This window comes from Lycorma delicatula, chromosome 2 (genome assembly GCF_047948215.1).
Source record: "Lycorma delicatula isolate Av1 chromosome 2, ASM4794821v1, whole genome shotgun sequence".
In the NCBI taxonomy this organism is placed as follows: domain Eukaryota; kingdom Metazoa; phylum Arthropoda; class Insecta; order Hemiptera; family Fulgoridae; genus Lycorma; species Lycorma delicatula.
Window position 1 is genome coordinate 186174847 of NC_134456.1, and position 12957 is coordinate 186187803.

Here is a 12957-nt window from a genome sequence, read left to right on the forward strand (position 1 = left end):
ACAGGGCTGACATTTATCGAACATACATTCATTATTTTTGAAATCAAACAAGTAAATCTAGTGTAAGTCCTAATCAGCATTGAATTTTTATATATTTATCATTATTTTCACATTTTTATCACATTTTCACACACATTCACTGCATAATTCACATGCAACATTTAGACCTTAAAGCTCAGAAAGCAGTTCTATTAATTTAAGTTCAGGGCACTTCTGTTTAAAGTTAAAAAATAGTTGTTTTAATGCTAATAAAATCAGTCTTTTGGTAGGTCTTTTATACTTTTCACCCATTGATACCATCTACTACTTTCATCATCCTACTACAATTCTATTACATCATTTAAAACTGTTTCACACAATTTATTACCTCCTCTTTTTGCTAGGTCTGAAAGTATGCCTTTGTTTTTTTTAAGCTTTTCTGGCAATTATACATAAACCAACATACTTCCCAAAAAATCTTTCCAATGAAATGGTTAAAAGGAATTATGAAACAAGACAAACAAATATTTTTTTGTAAAAGGCCAGTTAATTTTCTACTATACATTTATAGACATACAGAAGAAATAAAAGAGCAAAAGAGAAACAACATTAAGTTATGTACTTTGTGATTAAGGCTTATGCATTTACCCATTTAAATTTCACTTTCAAAAAGAGCCTAAACAGATTTTTATAAACATAAAAAAAGACGCATTCTTCAGGACAGTTTTATGTAGCATATGTTTTTTTATAATGTACAGAATTTTTAAATTCCCCGGACTATATAAGTCCAAATGTCACAATCTTTTTTTTATTGTGTTGGTACAATTGCTCCTAATATGTCCATATGTTTACACTGGTAGCCATATTGGAAGCTTAATTTACTGTTGGCTGTTAAGAAGGTGACATGTGTTTTGGTATGGTCGACAATTTTTAACTCATGGAAAAAATAGAACAAAATTTTCATTAAATTTTGCTTTAAGAATGAAATAAAGTGCAGCAATGCATTGGAAATGTTGAATGTTGGCGATTCTTCTGTAAATAAAAAAGCGTTTACAAACACTTCCAAGTCAAAACAGTGAAGAAAATGATTATGGACAATCGCTGAATGACTACCAGAGAGTCAATAAGTATTACTACCTAGAATTTCTATACCTCTTGTGTGAAGGAATCCAAAGAAAACGCCTGGATCTGTGGAGAAACAATTCATGGCAATTGCACCACAATAAGGAACCTGATCACACTTCACTGCTTGTTCATGAATTTTTGGTCTAAAGAAACACCACTATGATGCCTGTATTCACTGAACATAGCCTCCTAACTTCTTCCTATTCCCAAAGCTGAAAAGAACATGAAAGATGATGTTTTGTGAACACTGACGAGATAAAGACAGAATAGCTAAGGAGCTAAACACAATACACGAACTGTATTCCAAAAGTACTTTAAAGATTGGAATTACTGCTGACACAAATGTATTATATCTGAAAAGGAGTACTTTGAAGGTGATAAAAATTGATATTAATGAATAAATAAATTTTTTGAAAAAACCAAAATTCTGTATTTTTTTTATCAAACCTCATAATTATTTCTTACAGAAGTGGTTAAAATAGGTCTGTTACATTACTTTCCACCTAACCCATGTGTGCATTTATTTTTATGAAAATTGAAGAAAATGTGTTATCATTCAACTAAATTAGATATATAATAAATTTGTACAGGTAAATAAGTGAATTAGAAGTTAAGTGGCAAAACATGGAAAAAAATTCAGACTGCAGAAATCATTCTGACTAGTATAACCTAGTTCTTAAACATAACATAAAATGATAATAAATATGTGAATTTTCAATAAAAGAAACTTACGTTCTCCCTTTGATGAAGGTGATCCTAATGAGATTAGATCTCCATGTGAAGGTAAAATTGACGAAGTAATATTGTTTAATTTCAGTGTCTTCCCGGAAGATGATGACTGTTTTGTTGGTTCCCACCACTCACCACGAACAAAATCACACAAATCATTACTACTACTGTTTATATTCACTGACACTCCCGATGTAGTAACAATATTTTTATCATCATTATTATTAGGTATAATACTTGTATTATTAGTATTATTAATTATAATATTGGTACACAAGTTATTAACAGCTTCACAATTATTACTAGTATTATTAACTTTATTCCATTGGAATGAACTGGAATGTCGTAATTTACATGACGAAGGCAGAGCTGGAACATCTCTACAGTTTGATGATCCAGAACCAGCACTTTGATAACCAGAACTTATTTCACTTTTAATTTGCTCTTTGGGTTTCCTAGAATCTAAAAAACAAAATATACAGAATATAATTTAAAAGTTTTTTTAAAAAGGTATGTACTCTAATAAAAATAAAATTAAAAGCAATGTAAATTAAAAATACATATTTATATTAACAGATTGCCAAAAAACAAAACCACAATAATAATAATAATTACAGTATATAACGGTGTACTGAAGAAAAATACTCTCAGCATAAATGTCCTATTGATGTTTGGACCATATTTTAAAAGTGTAGCCTTAAAATTCAATTTGTTACATTAAATTCGAACATTTAAAAATAAATATAAAATTATTCTATTTTAAATAAACAAAAAGAAAAAATGGCTACAGAGTAATCAGAAATATAGAGAAATAAATAAATTGATTTCATTTTCAACAGCACTGATTATAATTAATTTGAAAATGTTTAATATACATATTTAAATACAGTTCAGTTTAAAAATAAATATGGGTAATATTTTACTTTATACAAATATTTATCAATAAATGTAAATAGAATAAATTCCTTGCAATTTGTCTTTCTCTGATGCTAGGCAGGTAAACAACAGCCTAATTTTATTTTTGCAATTATATTTCTCAATCTTGATTACTTTTAACATTTACATTCAACATTTGATCACTTTCAACGATGATTAAATTACACATTTTAATAGTTTTTAAATTAAATTATTTTCATTATTAATTATACACCAATATTTAACTTTGATGAACATAAACAACTAATTTTTTGAAAATGATTTCACTCATTTTACAATTCTATTTTTTAAGATGCTACTCTTTTGAGATACTGCAGATGCTGAAGAACTTTTAAATTTACGGAATAGTTTTCTTGATCACACCCAAGATCCAAAGACAAATGTTATTCAACATTTGAAAGGACATATTTTACTATAGCTAGGACCAATAGGGACCAATGTAAATGTTCAGCATCACAAAACATATTATTTTACATAAAACACATTACTTTTCTTAACAATAATTTTGGTCATTCAATACTGGTAAGAATAACAATAAAAAAACATTTTCTGCCATAAGCAGTATGTACATACTGCTATTGCAAAGAAAATCTATGCCTACATAGTAGAATAAGTAGTAGCGGATGTAGATACACTTCAATGATAAAATTATAACTTTAAAAATCATGTGCCTATAGCATTACTTTTCTATTTAAAATTATAGCTTACCAGAGTTACCATAAAAATCCTCTGCTTTAACTAATTCAAGGACAGGTAATATGTAGCGCGTTTTAACTGAGGTTGCACAATTCATACCATCCCCTAAACCCTCCATCTAAAAGCAAAACAGAAAGAATAAATTCATAAAACGTGTCTCAAATTCTACAATGCAAAACAATTACATGACAATTAAGTTCATCAGTACATATGTCTAAAAAGAAATTATAAAAAAGAGTTTTGTAATTTTCTATAAAAATATCATTAATTTTTACTCTTTTAATTAAGTTCACTACTTTCTCTCATCTTAAAAATCCTTTGTCACTACATCCTTTCTCAAAGCCTATTTTTTCATTTCTGTTCATATTTTAGCTAATTCTTAGATAATTTTGGTTAATATCTAACAATGACAATAACATCTGTAAGAAAACAGCCTAAGTATAACTATAACAACATTATCATAGCATAAATAACACTATAGATTAATATTCCTTGTTAACAATGACATTATATTGGTTTCACAATATAAATATTTATAAAAGTAAACAAACATTCTATTCTAAATTCATTTAACCAAAGGTAGAAATATTAAAAAAGCATTTTATTTTTTTATTTTTTTTTATACAAAATTATTAATTTTCCATGGTAAACTATGCTTTAAGGCCATTTTTCAGTAAGAACTGCAAGCCCAATTGAAAGCATAACTATGCAATTTCAAAAACATTACTTTAATGTAAATTTGCTTCAGTCGGTCATTAAAAGTGAATATCTGCAGAATGTAAGTAGTAATTCACAATTTTTATTGTCAACTGTTATGAAAAAAAATTTATTTCTGAAAATAATGAAAGCATGAACAACACAGGTAGTAATACATAACTTACCAAATAACTTAAATGTTTTTGAGCAAATGCATTTTTATTAGACAGATATTATTAAAAAATATGGCACCTCTTTCAGAATTTTCTCCCCAAAAATTTTCTATATATATTTTTTTAATGATGTATACTAGTAATATTGTGCAATATTACAAATATATATTAACTCACTAATATGTTGAAGTATCCAATTGAAAAAAAATATTCCTCATCCTTATGTCAGTTATGGCATAGAAATTCACATAAATAAGAATCCAACAAATTCTATTAGCTGTCATTAAATACTGCATTATTGTTGTATATAATTTGTCTATTTAATGTTGAGATGAGGTTAGCGAGCGAAGCAAGTGTAGGTTATGTTTGGTTAGGTTATGTTGACAAATATGATTTGTCATATATCGTAACAGAAAAGATTTTAAAAGGGACACTCTGTAAGAACACCAAAGATTTTAACAAAACTGTACCACAGATATTAAACAGGTATTAATTTCATTGTACTACTAGCTAAAAAGAGAATTACTTTAAATATTGAAAAATTGTTGCAAAACAAAAAATTTTGTTTTATAACAATTTTGATGTTAGTTTGTAGTCACAATTCTCTGATGATATATTATTTATAAAAAAATTCAAACTAAAGGAAATGTAAATTATAGAACAAACAACAAACATTTGTAAGCATTTATATTTTGGGAAGAGAAAGAATGTTTAATAAAATAATTATTTTCTCTGTTAAAAATGTTTCATAAGTTCTGAATTGTGTATTATACATTCAAAATGAAAGCCCTGATACAGGTAGGTGACAATAAACTGATTAAAAGAAGTTTTATTTGTAACCTGTATAGTTTAGTTATGATTGACAGTTAAACAGAAGACCCCCAGTTTTTTAACAAGCATTACTGATCCCAGACAAAATTACTGAGCAAATATAATTTTTTAAACATTACTAAAAAGAAGCAGCTAACTTTGAATATGTCGTTGCTAAAGAAATATTTTACAAGATGATGCACAAATCTTCAGAACATTTACCCACAAAACCTTAAAATCAACCGGATTACACTTACATTACACAAATCAAAATTATAAGTTTATTTCATAACTAGTAAATTCTAAACCATAACACCACAATTCAAATATACAATAGTAAAAATGTTAAGAGCAATATAATAACTATAAAATTAAAAATATACTAAATAAATCACAACAGGATTTAGCAACATATTAACAAAATCATACCAGATTTTGATCTTAGTATCATCATCGGCATGATGATAGAGCATAACCTCTGTAGAAGAATATTCCACCTCTGACTTTTATTTGGAGATACCAGGATCATGTCCTAGTCAGACATGACTATTTCACATGCTATAAAAATCCATTATCATCCATCACAACAATTGTTACTGGGTGTCAGCCTCTTGTTGCTTAACCTTTTTGGAACTGGTGTTGCGCTTACGCAACTTCGTCAACTGTCCACACAGACTACAGTTGCATAAACTCGTTTTAGAACTTATCATTTGAGTACTATCATTGTGTTAACACAACTAATATAATTATTTCACTAACATGTGCTGCACTTTATTAGCTTTAAAATGAACTATTTACACTATCGATAGTGTTGCAGCTAACAGCTGGAAATAGAGAGAATAAAATCATGTTACAAGCATTCTAAAACTAGGTTCTGTAAGTTTTGTTGAACTCGGTTAGTAAATGTGGCCAATTCATTGCATTTGTGCCTGGGATTTATTTCTTTTCATTAAATCTCTAATAATGCCCAAAATTATTGAACAAATAGTAAATGAAACAAACATATATTATACCCAAGCCTCTGAACAAACTGATCTTGCTCATTCAAATTTACAATGATGGAAACCAGCTGACATAGATGAACTGCATACATTTTTGAGTTTGACCATGTTTATGCAAAGATAACAAGAAAAATTCTACAAAAGGGTACTGGTCTGTTGACCAGTACTGTTGGTTGGATGATTCCGGCTAGTGTCTGGAATGCAGAGTCAATGACACGGTGGACCATATCCTATACATCTGTCCCCGGTACGAAGCTGAGTGTACAAGAGTTGGTAGGGAACTTGAGAGAGTACACTCCTTTTTGAATCTGCAAGTCAACTGGAGGACTCGCAGTGAGTGGACGATTGTGGCCAGCTTCCTGAAATTCCTCGCCCAGTGCAGGGCGGCTGAAGGGATTTAAAGTAGGAACCCGGGTGGCTAGGTTCCGTCTGGGCAGTTGATTGACCGAAGGTAGGCACTTAGGCAGCATGCCTCGGTTAGATTTAAGAGGTGTCATTTTGATATATGGATAAGCTTCGGCGGAGTTGCGGCTGCTGCCAACGGGCATGGTATCCTTGTCTTGGGGGGTGCGGTCACGCTTCGACAGGAGCATTTGTATGAGCACGACACTGTCGGCGGGGCATGGCTGTGTGCTGCTTTGGTGGCATGCAGTGGCGTTTCGACAGCGGTTATTTGGAAAAAGGTGAATGTCATGCGGGACTCCGTGATGGAGCTGAGTGGGAGTAGCTGTTAATTCTCCTCTCCCCGGTAGACTGGAACGGAATCAGTTAACTTTGCACTCATGTTGAGCTTAATGTTAGCAGGGTTCTTTAAGGGAACTAGGACCAAATTTTGCTGTGTTTAAACTTTTAGTGGGAAAGTTGTTGTAGTGGTAGTTTTGCTCGAGTCTGAGACATTCAATAAATTGGCTCATTAATAGTTAGAGCTAGGCGCGGGGACTTCATTCCGCAGTTAGGCTTCTAGCTTAGTTCCTGGGGCGACGTGGTAGCTGCAGGTGTCCGTTGTCTTCTTCTGAAGGCATAAACCTAAAATTACTATCTCGGGGTGAATTTACCAATACAGATGTCCCTCGGGGCATCTCTGCAGGGCCTGAACTGAATGCTGTGGTGTGCAATCAGTTTGAGGGCGAGAACATGTCCTCCGTTAAAGCCACTACTGGCTAGGAACGGAGGGGGTGATGTAGCGACCGGACACGCTACGAGGCGGATCTTCTCCCCTCGGGGGGGAATCGAGATGTTGACCATACTGCAAAAGAGTATTATATATTAAATAATCATTCCTAGCAATTGTTTAGTGATAAATCATACGGGCATAAACTAGGATTTACAGTATGTTAGTCCCGAAAAGGTTAAATAAATATACTTCAAATGAATACTTATACTTCAAATCCAGTATAAAAAAATATAAATATTTACAAAATGAAAATACATATTAGATGATAAATTTAAACATACAAAATAAGAATGTTAATTTATGTATAATTATAGACTGTACTTTAACAGGGACTGACTAGAATCCCTACACCTCCCTCTTTCCTCTGTCCTAGTTATATGCTCAGATGCCTTTGTAAACACTGCTTATAATTCCCCCTCCCATCAATATTTAATTACCTTCTACAAATGTTTAGAGGCAATTGAATTCTGCACAGATATTCCAATACCTACATATCTCTCTTGATTTCTGATTATCTTGTATAAGGGTCAATCCATTACCAGTGGTAAAAAAAAAAATAATTGGCTGCTTGACCACCTAAAAAACAATTCATATTTTATAGGTGCATTTCCTTATGTTTTGGTAGTTCAAAACTAAATTTTTTAAATTTTTATTGTATCCAGTTCAAAAATGGTGGGCAGTTTTGCTTTAAACCTTATGCTGTTTTTCGTGTTAAAGGCATCTACGATTTTCTAAATTACTCAGCAATGAGTTCCTCTACTTTTCAAATAATCTGCACTGTGTTCAGTAAAATGTCCTACAACAAATCAAAACCCTATTTACCTAGTATGATTTTCTTCATGTACACTTTGTAACCCCAAGTTATCGAATGTGAATAACAAAATTCAATTTTCATACGGTAATTTCTCAAAGAAGAAACAGTTTCTCAGCCTACCATCTTTTCTGTGCTTTTATATATAAAAATTCAGTTGCTTTATATAAAATATCAATGGTGAGTAGCTAACCCTTTAAAAATTGAATTTTTGAATTTGACATTTTTAGCTGCAATATCTCTGTTCGGGTACCAGATAAAAAACTATGCAAAGATGTCTATGGTATCAAACTTCACTATAAATTTTAACTTTGTGATAAACTCAAAGTATAAAAATGATTGATTTCCACATCTGGGATAAGTGGACATAAGGAGTTACTCTATTATTTATAAGGCATTTTAAATGACAAAAAACACATTTCTTGAAAATAAATGAACTATCTTATTATAAATAACCATGCAGACTTCCCAATATATAATTTTGAATTACTTTAGATAAAAGTCTCTTTTTATCAAAATAATGTTATCCTGAAGTGAGGATCAAAACTTGCTAAATATTAAAAACTGTTTATAAAAGATAATAAATAAATTCATCATTAAAAGGAAGCTGAAATTAATCTAATCATAAATCAAATCAGTTATTCTAAATTTGTAAATTTACTGAAAACCAATTAAATTATAGAAGTGAATAAATATTATTTTGAAAGACAACTACAATGTAAATGATTAAACTAAAAAATATTATATATACATATATATACAACTTATACTGTTAATAGCTATTAGTTAATTAATAGTGCTAATGAGTCACAATTCTCTGTAGATAGGTTCACGATTGTACAGGCTCACTCAAGCATATGCAAGTATTGCAAGTCTGTGCCTGCACTGCGTTGTCTTCCCTCTCCATAAATATTTGCCTCACTCTACTTTGTGGTCTTTAAGTGTACAGATGTGTGACCTTTTATCAAAATGGGAGTGTCACTGTTCTATAGGTGATTTTTTACTAATGATGCTTGCCATAAAACTATGTATGGAGTTTTTTTCGCAAGATATTAAATGATTAAAGATTGTAGTGAAGAAGACAAGATTGTAGTAAAAATTGTAATGTTGTTTTCTTTAAGAATGTACTCTTGAGGTTATTTTAACTTGAATATATCATGAAATAAAATAGTTGAAAAAACTTCATCTCTATGGTCAGTATTGCTTGGATCCTTTCATAAAGCATAAAAGCCTACAACAAAAGGCTTAGGAGAAATAATGTTTGATCATTATCCTAAGAATATAAGCATTCCTGTCAATCTTAAACCAGGAAAATCATTAAGCCCAACATGTTACTGTAAAATATTTGTCGTGGACAAAGAAAGGGATAGTGAAAATTCAGGTAAAGAATTTTATGACTCATCAGAAACTATAAAAAAGGTAAATTCAGCTTGTGTTATTCTACGTTTATTGCCTGGTTATAAAATTAGTGAGGAAAAAATATCTGTAGCATTGAAAACAAAGATTGAAAAAATCTCTAATGAAAATTTTTTAAGTTTCATTTTAAAAGGAAATGCCTACTTCTGATCCAGATGACAACCCTCAAAATTTACAAACCATATATGATGATTCGATAGAAACTAAAAAAATAAATGTCATAATTCCAACAAAGAGAACAGAATTAAAATTATAAATTTACTACTGAATTTTTGGAGCTGAGAGTTAAATTTTAAAGCACTGTATTTTTATCTTTGAACCTTAGTTCCACTTTCCTTCAATGAAACACTATACTTTTCCCTGGCATGAAACTATTATTTTCATCAATTTTTTGTATTGTGTCTTCACTTATTACATTTGATGTTCTTCTTTTTTGTAATTCTGGTAAACTACCCTGTTCCTTTATTAGGTTTCTTGTTAATAATCATAGGTTTTGACATTTTAAATTCATTGCTAACTTTATTTTTAGAGTATAAAAAGAACCCTGACATTAAAATTGGAAGATCAAAATTCTGTAAGTTAAGACCAAAATGGTGTGTTGTTGCAGGGGTCATCTGGTATTCATAATGTATGTCTCTTGTTTATACCAACTGAATGTAAAGTTGATGACTGATGGTGCCAATTTTAAAGTTGATTATAAAGATCTTTTGGAAATTCTGGTATGCAAACAGATAATTATGATTATATGATGGGAAAATGTCAAGAATGTCCAGGCAAACAGGCCTTGGTTGACATGTTTGAGTCTGAAGACCCAATGCAGACAATATAGAATACAAACAGTGGGTGATACAAAACACAAACTGAAATGATGACAACTGCTAAGGTCACAAAAAAATTCTTTGAAATATAGATTGTTAAACTTGAAAATCTAAAGATTTATCATTTTATTGCAAAATCATAAGGAAAAATTTTTAAAGACAAAAAACAAATCTTGTCAGATGATGAATACAGTGCTCTGGCCGACTTTTCAGAAAATTATTGTTTGTTGTACAAGATGAAGTACAAGGGCACCACAGGGTAAACAAGCAAGCTACAGTTCATGCATTTGTGTTTTATTATAAAGACAAGAGAAAGTAAAGAGCTTTTTGCTTTTGTGTCATAAGTGATCATCTAGAACATAACATCACAACAGTCCACGAATTTCAACTTCAATTAACAAATACACCATTCTTCTATAAAAATATTAATCTATTTTTCTGATGGGGCTGTAAGCCAAAATAAAAATAAAAAGATCTTTATAAATATGTGCTGTCACAAAGTGGATTTTGGACTTTACATATACAAAATGTCTGAAAAGGTCCTGAACTAAATTTCTGTAGTCATTACAAGTAGCGCCATCTTTTGGACAACCAAGGAACTATGCACTGCGATGTCTGACGAGTGTGTGTACAAAATTTCATAATGTTTCGTTACTCCAGTCTCGAGTTATATTCGTCTGTGTACGTTGTGTTCATGTGACCTTGTGCGAGCTCGTGACATGGAACAGAGAAGCATGGCAAAATTAAATGTTCGACTTCAAAAATATTTTGTTGAAACTTATTCTATGATACAGCAAGCATTTGGTGATGAAGCTGCATCTCTTACTACAACATATACGTGTGGAAGCAATTTAAAGATGGTAGAGAGTTGTTGGATGACAACGAATGAAGCGGGAGGCCGTCAACAGCTGTTCATGATGAAAATGTAGTGAAAGTGCGCATGCAACTGGTCAAACTGTTCAAACCGTGGATTCTAGATTCTATTTGGAAGTAATGAAATGCTTGATGTGTCATATTCATCGAATCTGGTTCAAGTACCAGGATCCAGGCTGTTGGACTCTCTTGCATGACTCTGCCTCAGCACACAAGGCAACAGTTTTAACATCTCAAATCAAATCACCATCTTATCTTCCCCGACCCTATTCACCCGACTTGGCTCCAGCAGACTATTTTTTGTTCCCAAAACTCAAGTTGAAGATGAAAGGCTGCTTTTTTGATGACATTCCGGCCATCCAAAGGGCTTGCACTGAGTAGGTGAAGGTGATCTAACAAAGTGATTTCTCCAGAGCGTTTGACTGGCTCTACCGGTGCTGCAAAAAGTGTATTACTAGAGAAGGGTTCCATGTGTAGGGCTGATGTGAGTAAATTCGTTTAGCTTTAAATCTGTATTTTTACTTAATTTAGTTAGAGAACCTTTCAGACATACTGTGTAAATGGCATTTTTTGCATCATATCATCACATGCATCATGTGATGGCATAGTGGCTAGGGTAATATGAAGTAATTCATGAAAAAGTCTAGTTGACAGTAGACTTACAAGGATCAAACCTTGAAAGCTCATGAAATGTTTAAATTCTCCAGAGAAAAAGTTAGGAAATTACGTATGTTTTTATGAAAAATGAGGAAATCAAAAACTTAGTTCTTGATTTAATTTGTAGAAAAGTGTTGTGCCTTTCTTCAAAGGTGTTGTAACTTTGAGAAAAGGTCAACACTTTTCAGAAAATTAACGGTACTAGGATAATTTCATTGTTTTATACCACAATCAGATTTTTACAAATTACAGTGAACTTCAACAAGTTGCAAAAGTAGTGCCATTGACACTTCAAAATAAAGACACAACTCTATGTTATGATGGCCAGTGGTAGATGGTGGAAGTGAACAGCATAGATGATTGAAACAAAGATGTGCATGTTATATTTTATCATCCACCCGGACCAAGAAGTTTATTCCAAAAAAATGAAAAGGACCAAGTTTGGGTGCCAATCAAAAATATATTGAAGAAGCTGAATCCTCTTGAATTCATCTGTCGGAGCGCACTTTTAACATCACATCCAAACTTTGTGAAGATATCTTACAGCTGTTGAATCAACATTAAAGTAAAAACAAATTAAAGATAAGAAAACATTATATAGTTTGCAGTTTACTAATTGTTAATTCAGAATTAAAGTAATTCAGGGAAACAATCTACCACCCACATTTTACCCAATTGCTGTTTTAATTCTATTTTTCAAGATTTTACATTTCATTACAGCCTTTAAATTTAACATAATATAATATTGTAAGCCTATAACACCACACATAATTTAATGCATATTGCTGTATTGTTATCAAAATGGTTATCTATTATGATATATGTTTAAATAACTGAATTATTATACTCCTATGCCCACTTATCCTGGTTGTGGAAATCATTCATTTTTTGCTTGAATTCACAGTTTTTTTATACTAATTTTGAGTTTAATCTCAAAGTTGAAATTTATATTTAAGTTTGATAGCAAAGAGACTTCTTTTTATGTGTGCAATTTTCAGATTTTTATCTGATCCCCCAACAGAGATACTGCAGCTAAAACATTAAAAAAATTCAAAAATTCAAT

At 31.2% G+C, this 12957-nt stretch overlaps 1 protein-coding gene across 1 annotated transcript in view; it reads right to left on the bottom strand.

The window, feature by feature from the left end:
• CYLD (ubiquitin carboxyl-terminal hydrolase CYLD) overlaps positions 1-12957 on the bottom strand; it is a 94113-nt gene that overhangs the window by 61116 nt on the left and 20040 nt on the right. Inside the window, exons 4-5 of the mRNA XM_075356859.1 lie at positions 3478-3583; positions 1837-2295 (exon numbers count right to left, since the gene is read on the bottom strand). Of these exons, the coding sequence (XP_075212974.1) occupies positions 1837-2295; positions 3478-3583 (565 nt within the window). The remainder of the gene's footprint in view (positions 1-1836; positions 2296-3477; positions 3584-12957) is intronic.